Here is a 21,672-nt window from a genome sequence, read left to right as displayed (position 1 = left end):
ATTTGGGAAGTAGAGGCAGAAAGTTCTAGATCATCATTGGCTATGTAGCAGTTTGAGGCCAGCCTGGGCTATAAGTGTCACAGTTTCAAAAGAGTAAGCAAGCAACAACAAAGACCATTAGTTAAAGGAGGAGTACAGAATTAAAGGACTGTTCTAGAAAAAAACAAAACAAAACATGCAGGTTCAAAGTCAGCTCTTGGCCTCCTGCCTCTGCTTACCAACTTTCCTCCTCAGCACAGTGTTGTGGACGCCTCCATCAAGGATGTTGGTGAGCCGCTCCACACTGAAGGATGGTATACACCTTTCACTGTCTATGTCAGGGTGAACTTGCCTGCTCCAGGTATCCCCCAGTGATACTCGGTGCACTGGGCTCCCCATCTTGGATCTGCCTGGTGTCTGAGAGAGAAACACTTCTGGCCTGGCTGCCTTGAGGGTCTGCTCTGAGCACTGGGAGGAGCCAAGAACCTGCGTGCAAAAGGCATTGCCCAGGGCCAGGGTCAGTCAGAGCCTGTCTTAATTACCTGAATGACATCATACTCCTACCCTGTTCTCATGGCTACTGGCTGTGGTCCACACATTGTTCATGAGTGAATGCAGTCTGGGTTGCTGTCTGCAGTAGCCAAGGTCATGAAGCTCCTGTTCCACCCTCTATAGCTTGTGTCATAGCAATGCGTGAGATAGTTTTCATGAAGAGTCAGTGGGAGGCACGTGGAAGAGAACAGTCCTAGAGAGGTTTTGTGAGCTGCTACTACTAGAGGTGGCTGAGAGCTGGCTGGGGTCTGACACAAAGCATATACCTTGTTCATTATTTACCTTACTGGGAGGCTCACTACAGGGACTCTGTGGTCCCACTCACTTCATTCATCTCCATTTCTGTGATACCTAATGAGTACTGTGCAGTGGGACCTGATGGCATAGGCCTGTAATTCCATCTGTTTGGGAGGCAAAGATCACAAGACCTACCTGGAGTACAGAATGTATTCAAGGACAGTCTGGGTAATTTAGTGACACCATGTCTCAAAATGGCAATAGAAGAGTAGGAGAGTGCTTGCCTAGCATACACAAGGCCCTGGGTTAAATTCCTATCACTGTAGAAGAAGAAGATGGACGGGAAGAGGAGGAAGAAGGGACACTTGTAAAAAGAAGACAGAGGGGGAGAGTTTGCTCTCTTCCTGTGAAGTGTTCCCCGTGTCCCCGGTGTTCCCGATAGCCAAGGTGGCTCCTGCCTCCTTCAACCAAACCCTTGGCCTTTTCAAAACCCCTATCCTCCCACAGTGAGTCAACAGCGAGACTCATCCATTCACCTTTGAGCACCCAAACTCCATCTGTTCCTTGCCATCTCCTTGGCTATCACTCAGCCACCTTCACCTCTCACCTGGCCTCAGTGTCTCTGGTCATGTTTTCCTTTCTTGTTTGTAAGTGGATCCTCAGTGTCCAGAAGGGAGTCGGTTGCAGAAAGGAGTCCTTTCATGACCACGTACTTCCCTGCAGCTAGGCTGCCCGCTCTGCCACCTTGTTCCCAACCCCCCTCTCTTCCTGATCTTTGCCCTGTTCTCCCTGGCCAAGGCTCAGCTCTCCAGTGTTCCTAGTGAGTTCCAGCCTCTAGAGACCTTACAGTAATGCAACCCTCCCAACAGAACATTCCTGTAAGAACTGGGCATCCCTCTGAGGTACTCTTGCCCATAGCAGTGAGTGCTAGGAAGGTGGCATTGTGTCTCCCTCGTCCCAGAGTGTGGCTGCCACCTGCTTTCCTTTCTTTCCTCTCCTGAGCCTATACAGTAAGGGCCTAGTCATTTCCTAGTGAGGACAGGACTGAGGAAGGAGGTACCCTTGTCAGGCCTCAGCCCAGGCAGGCTTCTGTGGGGTACTGACAGGGACCTGGCATGGACAAGGAGCCCTTTGTCTGCTTGCCTTCCTGTGAGGCTGCCTAGCTGCCTCTTCTTGCCTCTAGCTTCCTCTATACCAGATAACCTTGCTATTCCCCAACTCTCCAGCCTCCTGCCATGGCCAGCCTTTGCCAGGGCCCTGCCTCTGCCTGGACACTCTTTCCCCAGATGTCACCATGACTTCCTCTGTCTTGCCTTGGTATCAGACCTCAGTGAGGCTCCCTGCACCTCCTTTAACAGTCCAAGCCCACTACCTACATTGCTGATACCCTCTCTCTGTCCTAACCGTCTAATAGGCAGGACAAGTAACTCATTACATTTTTGTTATTGCCCTTACCAGCTTCCCCCTACCAAAGTTTAAACTAGCTACCTCTAGGAGGTGCTTGTAAATAAGAGTGAGGGAGGAAGGCAATGCTCAGAGCCATTGAGGATGTCTAGGCTCCTGCTGCACCTTTGGTAGGGTCTGTCAGTTCTCCATTTGCGGCCTGGGACTCTCCTTCACTCACCTCTGTCCTGGGGCAGCTCTGTCACCCTGGCTGGCTTCTCTCTGACTGGCCCAATCTTCAGACTGTTGGCTCCACCCCTTTCTCCTCCCTTAGGGCTGGAATTTACAGGCCCAGCCAGAGCACTGCCCTGCTCTTTCCTGCCAGTGTTCCGGGGCAGGGTGGGGGTGCTGTGTCAGGTGCTAGGTGGTCTTGGAAAGATTCAGCCTCCTGTCTCAGAGCTGGGGATCCTTTTGAGGTGCTAGGACCTAAAGCCATGTTTCCTGGTGGTGTTTCCACAGGGAGATCCTGGACAAGTCCTGGTTGACCCTACTTTCCTATAAGTGTCACATGAGCTGAGCAGGCTTCCCGGTGATTCTTATGGGAAAGGACTGCTCTGTGAAGTGAATGGCTTTGCTCTAAATGTGCCCTTGTCTGTATCATGCTCGTCACTGATGTACACCTGCCCCCCCCACCCCGGCTCAGTATTTGAGGAGTACTGCAGTGTGTTATATAGGGTACTGAGGAGAACCAGTCTCCACAAGTGAGTGAGGCAGACTGAGAGCTTCTTTTACTTCCACCCTTTCCCAGAGAAGGTAGGGTGAATCTTCATGTGGTAAGTGAAGACCTAGGTAATGCCATGTGCCCAGGTTGTGCAATAAATAAATCACCAACCTGAAATTTGAACCAAATCTCAGGTGACAAAGATGAACTCCTGCTCCATTTGTACAATATTGGGAAAGAAGTCACAGAGCCAGCTCTCCTGGCAAGACTTCTGAAGCTTGGTAATTCTGGGTAGGTGTCTTCCTATCTGGGACCTTGTCCATCTCCCTGTTTGTGTCATATGTGTGCATGTGTGCACATGCAAAAGTGTGTATATGCATGGGTGTGTTCATATGCACACACACACACTCACACACTAAGGGACCACACAGCTCCCCAGTGTATCCCCAAGGTAGTGTACAGTTAGCTCTGCAGGAAGATGCCATTCCCTGTGACCCAGGGTCACCTAACCTGTCATACTGGGACTGTGTGGCCCTGGCTGTTGGTGGCAGCTACACATGGGTGATGGTTTCAGGTTAGGTAGCTTTGACCAAGACTAGTGGGAGAGTTCAACAAGGTGAACGCACTTGCTGCACAAGCCTGAGGGCCTGAGTGTGACCCCTGCATCCCACGTGGAAGGAGAGAATCTACTCCTAAAGCTGTGCTCTGACAGCCCCCAGTGCACCACAGCACAAGCTAACTGCTGCCTTCCCCATCTGCCCACCCCACACAAACAAACAAACAAAGGTAGCCTTGACTTCACTGTTTGGAGGTGCTCATTTGACCTCTCTAAGCATTTGTGCCGTCATTGACCATGGATAGTTACTTAATTTGCTTCCATTAGAATTTCCACATCTTAAAAAAATGTTTAGAGTGTGTGTATGTGTATGAGTACAAATGTGCCCTTGAACCCCTTATCCTGCAGGGATTAGAAGCACATGCCACCATGCTTTGCTTACTTCTATTTTTAATTAAGTAAAAACATATAGAAAAATAGAGAGAAAAAATAATAACCCTACATGTGCCTGACACCCACGTGCATCGACTGTCAATCATTCCAATGCTCATCTCGTTTCCATCTGCATGTATCTGACCCCCACATGTATCCGAGCCCTGCATGCATGTGATAGCAGCCTTGACAGTTGTCATCTCATGTTTCTTTGTTCTTTGTTTTTAACTTTTTAGTTTGAATAACTTTAGACTTTTAAAAAGCTGCAAAAAGTAGCACAGAATTTGTATATACCCTCCACTCAGCTTCCTCTAATGCTAATGTATTATGTTCCCATAGTACAGCTAAGAAATTAGGACCAGCAAGATGGCTCAGCCAGTAGAATCGCTTGCCATGCAAGCCTAATGACTAGAGTTCAATCCCTGATCCTGTGGTGGAGGGAAAGAACAGAGTTCCCATGATCAGTTGTCCTCTGATCTTTATGTCCACTGTGTTGCACACCTGCCCACAGTATTAATTTAATACAGTGTAAGGACGCTGCTTATGGTATGCATGGGGAAAAGAGTGTGTGGTATGCAGGCCAAGAGACAGCAGGCATGACTTAGGCTATCTTCTCCCCTGTGCGCAGCAGTTACTTCTCCAGCCATCACGTGTGGCTACATGCAGGAAGTGCTAGTAACTAGGGAAGCTCGCCTGAGCTTTGCTGTCCCAAGGTCCTGGGATCAGTTCCAGAGGTGAGGAGGACCTCACTTGGTCTCCAACTTCTCAACAAGTCAAAACAGCTAGCCTAAGGACTTGCCGCAAATCACAAGGTTAAAAAGTATGAACATAAAAGGGCCTGGATTCAGCCCAGTGAAACATATCTCTAAATCTATAACCAGAGGAAATTTACTGAATGGAAGTGGTTGGGTGAGTGAAGAAAGAGGAAGGCTTCTCTAAACATCATCAGATCTGAGAAGGATATGTAAGTGAACAGAAGTGAGATAACTTTCCTATCTTCATATAAACTAACTTTAAAGCTGTTTCTTTTATCTAATTCTCCAAGAGATACTGAGAGCAGTCAGTAGTAAAAAGTTACATTGAAATCTGTTTTGTGAGTTTATCTGATCTAGTAACAAGGTAAATTGTGTCCAGACCTAGTAGTAGCCCTAGGAGAGGGGGACCTGTGAATTTTATATAGAGAACTGAGAAGGCAGCTGAAGCAAAGCCTGGTCATCAAATAGAATCAGAGATCTGAGAAGGAAAAGTTATACAGCTTTTGAATCTATTAAAAATGACAGGAACCAGTCCATACCCAGGTCTCCACATAGTTGGAGGCAGAAGTATCAGAACAGCATCAATCTTTGGCCACCAGGTCCATAAGGTGGGAGTTTTTCTCATGGAGAAGGGACATAGAGAAGACTGATCTTACCTTGTCTAAGCAAAAGGGGTGCAATCAATTCTCTAATGTCCTGGTGTTTGTCCATACAGGTGGCTAGGTCCTGGTAGCAGGTGTCACATTGGGGCATCTTGCCTAGAGGTCAGCGTTGCCATCATCCAGGTGGAGACATCGTGGTGCCTCATATTCTTCTTTGGAGAACTTGGGTCACTGCTAGGATCTGGGAGTCTCTGTCTGATTTAAAAAGCTTTTTGATCAACATTTTAAATGCCATATTCTGCAGATCTCTGAGCATTTGAGGACTATATACCTGCCTGTCTATTAGATATAAATGGCTATCAGCTAGTATTCCTTAAGTCCTCCATATCTGAGCAGCTTCCGTAAGGCTAGGACTTGCTGTCTCCTGGGAAGGCAAAGAAGAGTGATGGGAAAGATCCCAAGGCTGAATGGAGACAGGAGAAAAGGGTTTGTGAGTCAGGATGCAGCCCAACTCTGAGAAAAGGTTCCCTCTGAGAAAAGGACCCTCTCATGGGACCAGAAACTCCATCATAGGATATATATCTTGCTTATTAAACATATGCCATCATTTATTTAACTTTTCTAGAGGTATAAATCTCTAAGTCAGCTTTTGTTAATCTGAACAGATAAATTTAACAAGGACAAGGAGACTTACATTCTTAGAGCTGAATAGACCCTGAGTAAGGAGAGACATTTTTTAAGCCATTGGCAGCAATATCTACATTTGTTACCATTTTTAAGGCCCTGTAGTTCTAGTCTAGAGACAGATTATAATCCTGAATGACTTATATAGAAATAATTATTTCTTAAGGTCATATACTTCCTTGGTTCTGCATAAATCAATAGGTGTTAGGTAGCCATATGGTCCCCTACTAAAGGGGTTTTACCTTTAACTTAGCCCTTTAGTCTGTTTTGAGGCAGAGAGCAGAGGATGACACATTCTCTTCCATAACTGCTTCAAGCTGAAATGGGGTGCAGGTGGTCAGGACCCTGGCTAGTCAAAGGTAAGGAGGGAATTTGAGCAATGGGGCATTTATCAGAAGTATCTGGTCATCTGACCTAGCTGTAGAGGCAGGGAACAATTATGTTTGGCTGGATCGGCCCACATCATATAGACAAGAGTCTCTGCTGGCATCCGTAGCTGGGGAACCCAGTGTCCAGTGCTGCAGGTTGTGGTCCACAACTGCTGCTTTGACGTATCTGCCAGTCAAATGGAAAACCTCTTGAAGCAGATAGACTAGAGACAAAAGTTAAAATTTATGATCTTATTTGGAATCTTTAGGCCCACAGTCTTAGTAATTGGGAAGAGGAGGAGTTTGAAAACTCAAGCTGTACTATTGTACTTATCTGGAGTCCTTTTGACTTCTGTGAAGTGGATCCAATGGCTTCTTTTGATCCTCTGAGGCTTATATGAATTCTTATTTTATAAAAGGGCATAAAAGTTTTAGATATTATCAATCAGTATTGAAATCTAAATCATAGAAAAGCAGATAATGAATATCTAGGCTCATACCTTTGAGTCCTAGCAAAATTACAGATTTGGGTTTAAAAGTATGTACAACTTTTATTTAGAAAGAGCCAGGTACAGATTGGACAGAGAGAAGTCTTTAGCCTGATGAGAAATTTAAATTCATATTTTTGTAACTGGTATTTATATCCTGAATCATTTATCAGGAGACCTAAAAACTGCTCCCAAGGATAGATTCAAGATCTCTCAAATGTCTTCTTGCAATATCAAAAATAAAGTATATGGCATTTTAAAAAAAAATTAAAAATCTCTTAAGCATTACTGTTGCCACCTTATTCCAGCACAGGATCATGCTGCCCCTTCCCACAACTGAGTCAGGCAATGAAATGATCTGGCAAGTTGACTATATCACCAGCATGTGGGGAGGATAGGTCACCAGCCCCGTCCCCTCGAGCCTAAGAGTGGCAGCTGGGGAATTCCAGGCCAAGACCAGAGGACTTCCCTTGGCCCATAAAATAATGGTAAAACAATGTGTGGTGCAAGGTAATTTCCTGACCTCTCCCCCATATAGATGGCCTGAGCACCGGGTGCCCTGCCCATACTCGAGCCATGGACAGGGAATGCCCTTAGTAAAGATGGCAGTGAGGTCATATGACCTGTCCCCCTTTGACCTTAGCAAAGATGGTGTCTGCCTGACCACGTGACAGCCCTTATCAAATACGGTGACTGACCACGTGGTCATGTGAGTTCTTTTTTTTTTTTTCCCAAAATAAACTGAGCAAATAAGGAACAGGTAAATTGAAGTATTTAAAAGTCGGTCAGAAAGAAATATAGGTGATCACATCAATCATATATTTCCATTCACATATAGGAAATAGACTTTTTGAAAGAAAGAGGGAGAAAGGTTTTTCTGGAAAACTTTTAAGGTTAATGAATTGGAGCTCAGAGGCGGTGCTGTGGAGGGGACCAGGAAACGGAGTAGCAGTGCAGCTGGGCAGGAGAGAGGAACCCGTGGGGTTACGGCAGAGGAACAAACTCAAGCCATGGGTCGGTGGCAGTGGTGGTGGTGGGGGCATAAACACATTTTCCACAGTGAGATAAAGGTCCAGCTGTAGATGTAATTTTGGACGGTGTTATTAAATAAGAAACACAGAGCCAAATGCAGAGTTAAAAGCCCAGAGATCAAGCAGCAGCCAAGAGCTAAGACCAAGACCCCCTTCTTACCCCTCGCTGTCCATTGTTGTCCTTTGTGGGAGCCCGTTTTCAGGTTCCTGGTTTTGCCCAGCAGGTCTGCATGAGGATGATTAGACCACAGGCCTAAGTGCAGGTGTCTGAGATGGTCTGCACTTGGCTGTGCTCGGGGGGAGGTCTTTTGCTTCACCCCCTTGGCGTCTCTATAAAAACCCTGGGGCAGAGATAGTCGGGGCCGTTGGAAAAGGTTCCAGGCCCTCTCGAGGCTATCTATCTGTTTATCTCTGCAATATTCTCTGAAATAAATCCTTCTATCTAGTATTTTCTGCTGCTCACACTCAAGAAAACTCTGGAGAGCTGTGGGGTTGGTGGGTAAATGCCCCACAATCCTTCTCCTCAGAAAGAGACCTACTTCCTGTGTGTCTTGCCCCACATTGAGCGCCAGATGTAGCACGAATCTTAACAGCTCTTATTCATAAAAACAAACCTGGAGCCAGGTATTGGGGTGAATGCTGGAAGATCAGAGAAGCAGAACAAGCCACAGCTACCTCACCTCGCCAGTTTCTCAGTTGATCCTGTTTCCTCAGACTGGAAGCCTCTGTGTCCTCATCTGAATGGGTCTCAGCTGAACTGCTGATCAAAAACCTAAAAGCTTAACCAGCCTCTAGTTCCTGGTCCTCACACTTTAAATACCTTTCTGCTTTCTGCCATCACTTCCTGGGATTAAAAATGTGAGTCACCATGTCTGGCTATTTCCAGTGTGGCCTTGAACTCACAGAGATCCATGCCTCCAGAAGGCTAGGATTAAGGTGTGAGTGCCACCATTTTTTAGCCTCTGTATCTAGTGGCTGTTCTGTTCTCTGACCCCAGATAAGTTTATTAGAGTGCACAATATTTCAGGGAACACAATATCACCACATGTCTATCTTTTTATTGACTTTCTGTTCTGTCTTCTCATTGGTTGTAGACCCAACCACATGACCTCCATCACTGCCTGTCTATACAGACCTCCAGGTCTCTATGTTTGGTATTGAGATTAAAGGTGTGTGTCTCCAAGCTGGCTATGTCCTTGAACACACAGACTCTGCCTGGCATGTGATTGGATTAAGGGCATGTGCTACCACTGCCAGACTTCTGCTAAGTGGCTTGCTATTAGCTCTGACCCCCGCAACTTTATTTATTAACATACAAATAAAATCACATTTCAGCACAAATAAAATATCACCATATCCATCAGACTGACCTCCAGCGTCCCAGGGGGTCAGGGAGGACTGACGAACAGTGCAAGATAGCCAGTGGACCATCGTCACAAAGGCTGTGGGCCGTGGAATGGAGTGGGCACAGGCTGTCTCCATGTGCCGTTGTGTAGGGACAGGGGCTGAAGGGCTTAAAGCCCGAAAGACATGTGTTGCCAGTGAGTGAAATGAGATGAATCCTCACTTGTGGGAAAATGGCCCAAAGGGAGGCTTACCAAAAGGGGGTCTTACCGATTATGCCAGTGTTGGCTGAAGTGAGTGTTGAAGGTTCTAGGGCTCCTAGTGTGTCTCAGACTGCCAGCAGGCAGAAGAAATGCACCAGGAGGACCTCTGCCAAGTCACTAGCACCAGTGTTATGATATTTTGCATTTGGGGGACCCCCAGCTGGCCAGGGTATCCCACACATGAGGGAAAACATGCTGGCATTCTGGGCAGATGCAGCGGTGGGTGATGGATGAGACACGCCATGAAGGCATGGTGGTGGCGGCAGGTAGACATTCATTCACAACCCAAGCTCTGCATCTGAGCAGAAAGAGATTATTATAATAGGAGATAAAGAGACAGAAGGGAGAGAGAGGAAGAGAGAGATGGGGGAGGTTAAGGGTGCACACCTCATGGCAGAGAAGAAAGAGAGCCGAAGAGAGGGAGGGCAAGGGAAGGGGTTTTTCCTTAAAATGAGGCTTTTATGTCAGGACACAGAGTGATGCCAAGAGGCGGGTCAGAATATTAACAGGGGTGCCTTTCTACAGGTTTCAAAGAGAGGGGGAGGTTCTATGTCATGGAATTGGTGAGTAGCCCAGAGTATGTGCTTGTAGTCAGAGTGTCTTATACTCCCAGGCAATGGTAAAGGAACTGAGCTTTGACCCCTTGGTTATGTGACACACCCTCTTTGATGTGTCCCTGCAGCCTTTGTTTGCTTAGGCCCTCCATAATTTCCCTTTGAGAATCACAGACTTACAAAGGGACTCTCAGTAGGGTGTCTGCCATTTCTCTTATAGCAGCTATGAGGTAAGAAAGAGAGAGAGAGAGAGAGAGAGAGAGAGAGAGAGAGAGAGAGAGAGAGAGAGAGAGAGCCTGAGGAGTGCCTAACCAAACCCCTAGCCCAAACCTAACAAAAGCTTTCTTATCAAACCCAATTTTATAAATGCTTTCTCCATTCTTGCTATCTACCTTTTGAACACTCTTCTCCAAGATTTGATGACATTTTAGTATTTTGAGCTGTTAATTGCTTTGAAAGGATTGTTGTGCTTATGGGTCTTGAGTTCTCATCTTCGTGTATATATGAATTAGAGATTTCAGTAGAGATTACATGTGACTAATCAACCAATTTTGTAAGTTTTCATTTGCTGGAGAGATAGCTCAGTGGTTAAAAGCACTGGCTGCTGTTGCAGTGGACCCAGCATTGATTCCCAAGAGCCCACACTTCTCTGTGACTCCAGTCCCAGGGATCCAGTGCCCTTTCTGTCCTCCATGAGCACTATGTGCATGTGCTGCACAAACACACATGCAGGTAAAACATCCACACACATAAAAATAAATAATAATTTCTTAAAAGAACTTCATCTTGTTATTTTAATAAAAATAGCTTTTCAGGCCAGGCAGTGGTAGCACATGCGCCTTTAATGCCAGCACTCAGGAGGCAGAGGCAGGTGGATCTCTGAGTTCAAGGCCAGGCAGCCTGGTCTACAGAGAGTTCCAGGACAACCAGGACTGTTATATAGAGAAGCCCTGTCTCTAAATAAATAAACAAACAAACATACAAATTGAATGCAATTAAACCTTTCAAAATCAAAAATGTAAGTAATGAATGCTCAAACGACATTTAAAATTTGGTGTTTCTGGGCCACTGAGGTGGCTCATGGGTAAAGGTACTTGCTGCAAAGTCTGACAAGCAGAGTTCGAGCCTCAAGAAACACATGATGGAAGGAGAAAACCAACTCCTGAAAGTAGTCCTCTGCTCCCAGTGTGTGCGCCACGACGTACCTATACCTACATAAACAAATGCAATAAACATTTTAAACAAAAAATTAATTTTTCTTTTCCAATCTCCATTAGCTATGTCATCAACAGTTCAGAACCATGAGGATAAGGATGCTAAGAAGGCATCCGTTCAGCTTCTTGGCTCATAAAAGATGAAATAGATGAGTATGAATAGTTATTTAAAAATAATTTGTTGAGCCAGGCACAGTGGTTCACATCTTTAATTCCAGCACTCGGGAGGCAGAAGCAGGTGGATCTCTGAGGCCAGCCTGGTCTACAGAGCTACTCCCAGGACAGCCAAGGTTACACACAAAAACCCTGTCTCAAAAAACCAAAATAATAAAATAATAATCATAATTTGTGTTCGTATATTTTGTCTGTTGGAGACCTGGGAAAATGCAGATCAATGTGCGCCTGTAAGTCCTTCCCTTGTCTCTGTCACCCTGAAGCTGCTCTTCTGCTCTTAGAAACATTCTATGATTCGCTAAAAAGACAAGGTTTCAGGTTAAAGACGCTTTTGAAATGATGTCTTACACATCTATGATTTTCAGAAGTATATATTGTAGCATGAATCTGAAAAAGAGTCTTGTTAATAAAAACAAACCCAAGGCTAGTTATTGGGGTAAATGCTGGAAGATCAAAGAAGCAGAACAAGCCACAGCCACCTCACCTCTCCAGTTCCTCAGCTGATCCTGTTTCCTCAGACTAGATCTAGAATGGATCTCAGCTGAACTGCTGCTCAAAAGCCTAAAAGCTTAACCAGCCAAAAGCTTCTAGTTTCTGGTCTTCAAAGCCTTATATACCTTTCTGCTTTCTGCCATCACTCCCTGGGATTAAAGGCTCTTGTTACCATGCCTGGCTGTTTCCAGTGTGACCTTGAACTCACAGAGATCCAGGCGGATCTCTGCCTCTGGAATGCTAGGGTTAAAGGTGTGAGTGTCACCATTTTCTGGCCTCTATGTCTGTCTAGTGGCTGTTCTGTTCTCTGACCCAGAAAAATGTATTAGGGTGCATGATATATTGAGGAACACAATATCACCACAATATATTGCTATGTATGTGAACTTTACATGTTATATGAAAGTTTACAGAGTAAGTGGTGTATAAAATTAATGCAAAAGTAACCAGGAAGTGTTGTTGTCCAACACAAGTACTCAGCAGCTGATTATGGCTGAATGAGAGACAATAACAGAAGCTACATCCAAAGTCAACCTGAGCAATGGCACAGCAGACTAGAAACTAGCCCTGATTCTTCTTGTCCTTAGGGCAAACTGCATAGCTTGAGCTAACCCCACTCAGAATGGAGAAACCCAAGCCTGCATGGGAAAGAGAAGCAGCTTGTGGAAGATCACAGAGGGTTGACAAGGGAATTCCTCCCTGTCTCCCTGTCTTAGGGCTGCTATTGCTTTGATGAATGAAAGACCATGACAAAAAGGAAACTGAGGAGGAAAGGGTTTATTTGCCTTACACTGGCTAAAAAGAGTAGTCACAATATGATCAAGATTACACAAACATAAAGCTGGAAAAAGGTTAGTTCTATGAACATTGCTACTTTGGAGGACATCATTTCAATAAAGTGGTTTTTAAAAGCTTTATATCTTAAATGAATTATGTAATACATATATAAAAGAGTCAGTGATGACTAGCATTATTGCACAGAAGAATTATATACAAGTTTGTGTGTGTGTGTGTGTGTGTGTGTGTGTGTGTGTGTGTGTGTATTAAGTCAACTTTCCTACTGAAGTACAATTTAGGATCTTTGGCTCAGTAGGGTAAAAGGGCCACAGCATTGGCAAAACCCTAAATTTTATATCTCTTAGAAGTCTAGAGTGAGTGTTAGTTATTATAGACATTATGTACAAATGTATCTCACATATAACAGAATACTTATTTTGTCAGGGCACAGAGATCAATACCAAAGTTTCAAGTGGCAAGATTGTTCAGATGACAGATTATTGTCTGTCAAACATTAAGAGGCTAGGGTTATACCACATGTTCAATGGGACATTTTTTTACAGAGGTCAGGTAGTGGTAGCACACACCTTTAATCCTAACATTCAGGAGGCAGAGATTCATCTGGATCTCTGTGAGTTTAAGGCCACACTGGGAGCAGAGCCAGGCATGGTGACACATGCCTTTAATTCCCAGCACTAGCTAACCATAGAGGTCTGGAGGTGTGTACAGACAGAGAGGAAGTGATGTAGCTGGGTGGAGAGAGGAAGTGAGATGGCAGGGCAGAGAAAGGACATAGGCATGAGTATACAGGAAGTAGCTATCTCTTGCCTGAGGATTTCTGAGCGATAAGAATGTGGCTGGCTTCTTTCTGCTTCTCTGATCTCTCAGTTTTCACTCCAATATCTGGCTCTGGGTTTTTTATTAATAAGACCGGTTAGCAATTCATCTTTCATCTGGCACCCAATGTGGGGCTTGAACCCACGACCCTGGGATTAAGAATCTCATGCTCTACTGACTGAGCTAGATTCGAAAGCTGCTTGGTCTGCACTCTGATATGATTTATCCTTCTCAGATCTCTGATTCCATTTCATGACCAGGCTTTGCTTCAGCTGCCTTCTCAGTTCTCTATGTAAAACTTACAGGTCTCCCTCTCCTAGGGCTACTGCTAGGTCTAGACATTACCTTGTTACCAGATCAGATAAACTCACAGAACAGATTTCAATGAAACTTTTTACTATTGACTGCACTCAGTGTATCCTGGTTTGTTTATATAAAGACAAGAAACCTGCCTCACTTCTGTTCACTTACATATCCTTCTCAGATCTGATGATGTTTAGCGAAGTCTCCTCTTCCTTCACTCACTCAACCACTTCCATTCAGTAAATTTCCTCATGTTATAGATTTAAAGATATTATTGGGCTGAAGCCAGAAAATGTTCATACCTTTAAATCCAAAGACATGAGCCTTTTGCTAAATCTATTCCACTTGTCTTACAGACACCTGCAGATTCCTGGGGAAAGTTCTGCTACTGTATTAAGAATCTGGTCTGATGAAAACTAACCATCTCCAGAGCCCATTTTGAGCCCACCCATTTGTCGAGTATATTTTGCAGATTCACTCCTCCTTCCTGACATCCAAAGATACAGCAGATGCCATGGTTCCTGTACTCCTGATTTGGTGTGCAGTTCCCCCTCCCGGAACATCACTGCTGCAACCTGCCTTCTCAATTCCCTCAAGGAATAGATGCCTGAGATCTCCACACTTGAAAGCTGCTTAATCACTCACACCTCCTGCCGTGTGTGACTCCAGGCTTCCACCTCCCCACTTTGCCCCTGGCCAGCTTGAAGCAGTCTTGAAAATTCAGCACCCTTGTTCCCTCACTTGTTCCCATAACTCACCTTTTTTTTATAATAATCAAAACGGAGGAACGTTAATATTCTGACCCGCCTCTTGGCATCGCTCTGTGTCCTGACATAAAAGCCTCATTTTAAGGAAAAACCCCTCCCCTTCCCCTCTCTCTCTCTTCTGCTCTCTCTTTCTTCCCTGCCATGAGTGTGCACCCTCGATCCCCCATCTCTCTGTTCCTTTCTCTCCCTTCTGTCTTTGTCTCTTTATCTCCTATTATAATAAACTCTTTTCGCAAATGAATGTCTGCCACCACCACCACTGCTGCCATGCCCACATGGTGTGTCTCGTCCACCATCCACTGCTGCATCTGCCCAGCATGCTGGCATGTTTTCCCTCGTGTGTGAGATACCACAGACAGCTGGGGGTTCCACTCCCGTGTGCAAAATATCATAACAATCCCTACTCTGCCTCATGGGCCCGAACTTTTCTAAGATCTCCCACGATGCTGCTGTCTGTCTATGAAGTTAATACTTTGCCTGATAATTTCTTATCCCCAAACAACTGCCTCATTCTTCTTCATTGATTCCTAGTTTCTGAGACCATAGTGCTCCCCACCCTCCCAATTCTCTCTCTCTCTCTCTCTCTCTCTCTCTCTCTCTCTCTCTCTCTCTCTCTCTCTTATTTTTGATTTTTGAAATAACGTCTCTTTGTGTAAGGTTGACTGTTCTCAAACTTACTGTGTACGTGCAACTGCCCTCCAACTCACAAAGATCCACCTCCCAAGTGCTGAGATCAAAGGTATGTACCCACAACTCTGGTTTAGTGTATTCATTTTTAAATTATTACTGTGAGGTGAGGATGGATCCTACCTCCTGTTTCCTTGGTAACACTAGAAAGGTAAACATCAGCATCACCACTCCTTAGGATTTAAATTATTATATAACAAGGTGGAGTTGTCTGCTATTTATTGAGGTCCATTGCTGGGAACCGAGGGCCTTAAGGGACCAATTTATGTTTAGACAACATGATGCTGATGTGGATATCCAGCATAGATCAAGATAGCTATTGAAAGTGAGGGTGTGGGGGTGTTGGGTTGGGTGGCAGGGTGGTGGTGGTGGTGTGATGTAGGCCTTTAATCCCAGCACTCAGGAGGGAGAGGCAGGTGAATCTCTGAGTTTGAGGCCAGCTGGTCTACAGAATGAGTTCCAGGACAGCCAGGGCTACACACAGAGAAACCCTGTTTCAAAACACCAAATAAGTAAATAAGTAAGCAAATAAATAAACAAACAAACAAACAAATAAATGAATGAATGAATAGTTATTGGAGTTGGGCATAACTATGAGTCAGCACATAATGGCTGTCACTGAATGTTCAGGGAACCCCAAAGTAGATAGTGATGTCAACTGTTAGACAACCAGTTCTAGCAGAATGACACTTTTGTGTGGATTCCATATAAATATGAGCTTAAAGGCAGAAGTCTGAGCCTTTGCCATTGCTTACCATCTGTGTATATCTGTCTGTAAACCTGTATGCCTAACTCCGTAGGGCCTACATGCTGGTCTGCACGCAGGCTGTGCCTGTCTGGGTACCCGCCAGGAGCTGCCTGCCTAACAGTCTGTGTGCTGGTTAATGAAATATATCTTAATCTTCCTTCAACTTCTCAACATCTCAGCCTCCTATGACACTCTTCCTTTTCTAGCATGGAGCTTGGACCTCACACCTATTCAAGACAAGTTACTTCCTCCTGCTCAAGAGATTGGAATCAAAGTTAGGCCTCTGGCTCTGGGTGGAGACCTGATTTCCAAGCTACCTAACATTGCAACATTCCATATTATTGTCACCTCAGGAGTTAACCAGCTGTGGATCACCTGGCTAGGAGTCTGCCCCAAGAAAGTCTAATTATCTACCTGAATCCCCTTGATCAACCTCTGAGGCTTGAAAGTCTGTAAGAGTGGGATCGCTAAAACCCTCTGCACCCCACTTACTCAATGCCTACTCTCCCAGATCCCTCTTAATTTTATTCTTTACCCTCATCTCTATCCAGGTGTCTATTGGTGACCTCCTTTTCTCACTGTACCTGGCTGGCTGGTTTTAAGGACCCTTGCAGAGGCCCACCAGACAGATGACTGCACCCAATAGACAGAAGCCAGGTTGGGAGTCATCTAAATTCCCTAATGGCAGTTAGGGTTTCTTCTTCAGAGTGGGTGTGCTGACTAGTCTTATGTCAACTTGACGTAGGTTGGAGTTATCTGAAAGGAGGGAAACTCAATTGAGAAAATGCCTCTGTAAGATCCAGCCGCAGAACATTTTCTTAATTAGTGATTCAAGGGGGAAAGGCCAGCCCACCGTGGATGGTGCTGTTGTGGTCCGAGGCTTCGAATCAATCCAAGCAGACCCAAGAGGTTCTGCAAAGCAAGATTTATTACTGAGCAGCACTACAGAAAACTGATCCATCAGGCTGGCAAAACAGACTTGGGAGCTGAACTGTGATCTCAAAATGTACATTTCAGCAAGTACTTAAGCACAAAACCCACAAATATCCTTGCCAAGTTACGGTTCCATTTTCCCACCAATCAGGATTCAAAGATTAGGGGCTTCCCCCGTGTGTCCCATCAGGTGTCAACCAACATGGAATGCCAGCTTTCAATCCAACCAATCAGATTTATTTGTTCTTTCTCTTGTTAGGAACAGCCAAAATGTTTCTAATATGTATAATGACTATTTCTATGGTTTAGGGAGGAGGTGGGTCAGCCATTGGAAGGTTCCCAGCTTCCCTAGGGCTTGGGAACCTGAACTTTGTTTCACCCTACTGGTAAAATGGAGCCTGAAGTCAAAATGGCAGTTCTTAGGACAAGGTGCTTTTTGCCCATTCCCAATAGTGTCACCCCTGGGCTGGTGGTCCTGGGTTCTGTAAGAAAGCAGTGTGAGTAAGCCATGGGGAGCAAGCCAGCAAGCAGCACCCCTCCATGGCTTTGTATCAGCTCCTGCCTCCAGGATCCTGCCCTGTTTGAGTTCTTGTCCTGACTTCTTTCAATGATGAATAGAGATATGGAAGTATAAGCCAAATAAACTCTTTCCTCCTCAACTTGTTTTTGGTCTTGGTGTTTTGTCACAGCAATAGAAACCCTAACTAAGACAGTGAGGAATGATAAAAAAGAAAGATAGAAATGGGGCAGAATATTTAGAGATAGGGGCCTTGATTTGTATCCTTGTCCAAAAGCCAAAAATGTCCTTTGCTCTGTCTTGGATGAAGTCCAGAAATGCCAAAAACATTTGGAGTCCTTTACTCCTGGTCTGGTTCCTAAATAATTTTAGGGTTTTGATTTGTGAAATTGAGAAATAGGGATTAACAGCCTTGGGGGCCATTGATCCTCTCCAACCCCAATAACAGCAGAAAGGCAAATATCAGCTTTGCTACTCACTCCTTAGGATTTAAATTACCAAAAAAAAATATGAAGGCATCTAGGCTTTGTTGAGGCCCATCAAGGCAAAGCAACTTCCTTCTGCTTAAAAGAATGAGTTACCTCTGGGGTACATGAGGCTTAGGGTACCTGGAATCTGTGTTCCTGGGCCTTAGTCACTCAGATTTGAAGTACCTGGATAGCTGTGGCTACAACACAATGTTGACTGACTAGAGTTTCTTTCTTTCTTTCTTTTTTTTTTTTTTTCTGGTTTTTCAAGACATCGTTTCTCTGTGTAGCTTTGGAGCCTGTCCTGGAACTCCCTCTGTAGACCAGGCTGGCCTCGAATTCACAGAGATCTGCCACTTCTGCCTCCTAAGTGCTGGGATTAAAGGTGCATGACACCACACTTGGCTAATTTTGATGACAGTGGAGAGGTTGGAACTGAATTAATACAAGATTAAGAAGAAAAAAAACACACCACTTATTACCTTTATGTGCACGTGAGGATTTTCACAAGAAAGTGAAGTGTGAAGAAATGACCAATGCATGATGCTTTTAGACTTTTTATGCAATATACAGTAGCCTGTAAAGTCTAATGGAACACAGATCTCTGGACTAGGGGCAGTAAACTCTAGAGATGTCACTAGACATCTGGGAGCCTATAAAAGCAGGCAGAAGAAAAGTTATTTATTCAGGCTTGGGATAACCCAGGTGCTGATGTCTTGTGGGGAAAACATTTCTCCCCATGGAACATTTATAGTGTGAGGCTTGTAGGAAATGACAGGACAACTGGCCCTTTCTGAAGTTGTTAGGGAGTTCTACCTCTGGACTTTGTGACATGATGTTATCATTTGCAGTTTATGCTGGAGAACCACACAATGGAATCAACACACGAAAATCTCATGTTTTAAGTAAGTTTATGGTTTTATGATGGGCTGCTTTCATAGCTGTCCTGAAGCATGTGTTCTGGGTAGATACCTGTGAATAGTGAGTAGTTCCTCCAGGAACTCCAAATGATCAGTATGCCATTTTGGTGCATTTTGAGATGGTCCTTCCTTACCTACTTTTGTTAGATGTAGATGCCAACATTTTAGCTGGGGCTTCTTTTGGAAAGTTTTGAAGATGGGACCTTGAAGAAAATGAGGTGTGTACTGGGTGGCTCCTGGAAAGGCTATTCCTGGGGGGCAGGTATTGAGGTGGGGCTTGCTGGGCAGTGCCAGGAGGCCAGGCAGACTGCCACAGTGGAAGGTCAGGGTGGAGACGGAACTGGACACATAAAGCCTTCCAGATTGCTTGAAACGCTGGCCTGGGAGCCAGCAGGGGCATCTATGCAGTATGGCAAAATCTGCTTAACATTGTAACAGGAATGTCTCTGCTTTATAGAGGAGGCACAGGGCAAGGCAGCAACAGGGATGAGGCCTCTGTACTAATCCAGGGTCTTCCCAGAAAACACATGGCATGCTTCCTGGCACCAGGGAATGGGATCAATGATGATGATTTCCAGTTGTAGACTGGAATCAGGTGTGCAATATCAGATTGTGTGTGGCAGGCCCTGCAGTGGACCCAGTCCCAGCAGGCTTCTGTTGGAAAAGAGGGAATTAAGTTGTTAGCCTTGCTTACAGGGATTTCTGGACAGACAGACCAAGGCTAGCCTTTTGTGTCTGTGGTAGTTTGGGTGTAATTGGCCCCCCCATAATCTCATAGGCTTTCTTGGAGTGAGTATGGCCTCATTGGAGGAAGTATGTCACTGTAGGGGTGGGCTTTGAGGTTTCCTATGCTCAAGACACTGGCCAGTGTCTCAGTTGACTTCCTATTGCCTTAAAGATGTAGGATTCTCAGCTGCCCCAGCACATTGTCTGCCTGCATGCTGCCATGCTCCCCATAGTGATAATGGACTGAACCTCTGACCTCTGAAACTGTGAGTCACTCCAGATTAAATGTTTTCTTTATAAGAGTTGCCAGGATCATGGTGTCTCTTCACAGCAATAAAAACCCTAAGACAGAAGTTGGTCTCAGGCACTGGGGTATTGTTGTGATAGGCCTGATCATATTTTTGTTTGGAGTAATATGGACTTTGGGAGTTTGGGTTAGGAAAGCAGTGGAATGCTTTAAGCACTGCTTAATGGTCCATACTAGTAGGAGCATGGAAGACAGTGGTGCTGAATGTGATTTGGTAAATGGTGGGGATCAAAAGGTTTCAGAGGAGAAGAATGTTAGTATGTGGCCTAGAGATACTTTGGTGAAGAAAATGGCTTCTTTTTGCCCTTGTCCAAAGAGTCTGCCTGAGGCTAAAGTGAAGAGTTTTGGATTAATTCCATCAGCAGAAGAAATCTCAAAAGAGCCTAGTATAGACTCTGTCATATGGTTATTAATAGTAACTCTAATGGAAATTTATAATGAAAAGGAGCAATAAAATGTACAATTTGAGGAGAAAAGGAATGGCTTTAAGTGCTGTGCTCAAGGAGATAAACAAATTAAGAAATAAAGGGAGTGGTGATCTCAGAGCAAGATCCAACCTAGCCAAATTTCCAACTTGTGGAAAGAAACTAAAGAAAAGCTTAGAGCTGGGTGTGGTGGGCACACTTTTAATCCCAGCACTGGGAAGGCAGAGGCTAGAAGACTTCTGAGTTTGAGGCCAGCCTGGTCTAGAAATCCAGTTTCAGGATGGCCAAGCTTAGGTAGTGAAGGACAGAAAGCTGGCGAAGATGTAATTGAATGAAGGGGCCATGTTCCAATCCCAGTAAGTAACAGAACTTGGCAGCTTCAGCCATATGGTTCTGGCTTTAGAGTTAAGGATAAAAGAAATGGATTATGGAATTTGCCTCTATGCCTAAGGACAGTTACTGAGACCAGGAATGTGTCAAGAGTGTCCCTGAATGGAGGCCTAGTAGAGAGGCCATTGCATGAAGCTGTGAAGTTAAAGCCTGGATTGCCTTGGAGAACCCAAGATGTTAGAGATGCCAGAGTCGTGGAATACTTGCCGAGGAGAGCTACTAACAGAGAGTGGAAACAGCCAAAGAAAGAAATGTGTTGAAGTTAACAAAGCTGAAAGGAGTTGGAGATCTGAAGAGCACTTTGACATCAGATATGAGATGAAGAGTTTAGAGTTTGACCAGCTGGTTTTTGGTCTTGCTTTGGTCCAGTTTTTCCTCACTATGCTCCCTTTCCTACATTTTGGAATGGTAATGTATATCCTGTGCCATTATATGTAGGAAGTATGTGATCTGCTTTTTGATTTTGATTTTACAGGGGATTACAGTTAAGAGATTGCACGAATCTTAGAAGAGACTTTGAACTTTGTACTTTTAAATATTGTTGAGACTGTGATAGACTATGGAGACCTTTGAAGTTGGACTAAATGCATTTTGCATCATGATATTATTACAAGCTTATGGGGGCCAAGGAGTGGAATGTGGTAATTTGAATGTAATTGGCCCCCATAATCTCATAGGGAGTGGCACTATTTAGGAGGTGTTGCTTTCTTGGAGTGAGTATGGCCTTGTTGGAGGAAGTATGTCACTATGGGGGCAGGCTTTGAGGTTTCCTATGCTCAGGATACCACCCAGTGTCTCAATTGACTCCCTGTTGCCTGTAAGATGTAGGACTCTCTGCTACTCCTCTAGCACCACGTCTGCTTGCATGCTGCCATGCTCCCTGTCAAGATGATAATGGACTGAACCTCTGACCTCTGAAACTGTAAGCTGCCACCGCAACTAAATGTTTTCTTTATAAGAGTTGCCTTGGTTGTGGTGTCTCTTCATAGCAATAAAAACCCTAACTAGACAGTGTCAGTTAGGAAATGTGAGTAACAGA

At 44.8% G+C, this 21,672-nt stretch overlaps 1 protein-coding gene across 2 annotated transcripts in view; it reads right to left on the bottom strand.

The window, feature by feature from the left end:
- Acox2 (acyl-CoA oxidase 2) overlaps positions 1–21,562 on the bottom strand; it is a 51,881-nt gene extending 30,319 nt beyond the window's left edge. The window contains exons 1-2 of one of the 2 annotated variants that reach the window (XM_052734159.1): positions 5,272–21,562; positions 219–465 (exon numbers count right to left, since the gene is read on the bottom strand). In XM_052734159.1, the coding sequence (XP_052590119.1) occupies positions 219–378 (160 nt within the window). In that variant the 5' untranslated portion in view covers positions 379–465; positions 5,272–21,562. Of the gene's footprint in view, positions 1–218 lie in introns of both variants that reach the window. The other variant, XM_052734158.1, reaches the window with a different exon arrangement.
- Positions 21,563–21,672: the final 110 nt, after the last annotated feature.

This window comes from Peromyscus californicus, unplaced genomic scaffold (genome assembly GCF_007827085.1).
Source record: "Peromyscus californicus insignis strain IS unplaced genomic scaffold, ASM782708v3 Scaffold_12__1_contigs__length_115047231, whole genome shotgun sequence".
Classification (NCBI taxonomy): Eukaryota; Metazoa; Chordata; class Mammalia; order Rodentia; family Cricetidae; genus Peromyscus; species Peromyscus californicus.
Note: the sequence above shows the minus strand (reverse complement) of the source record. Positions and strands in the feature narration are given on the sequence as shown.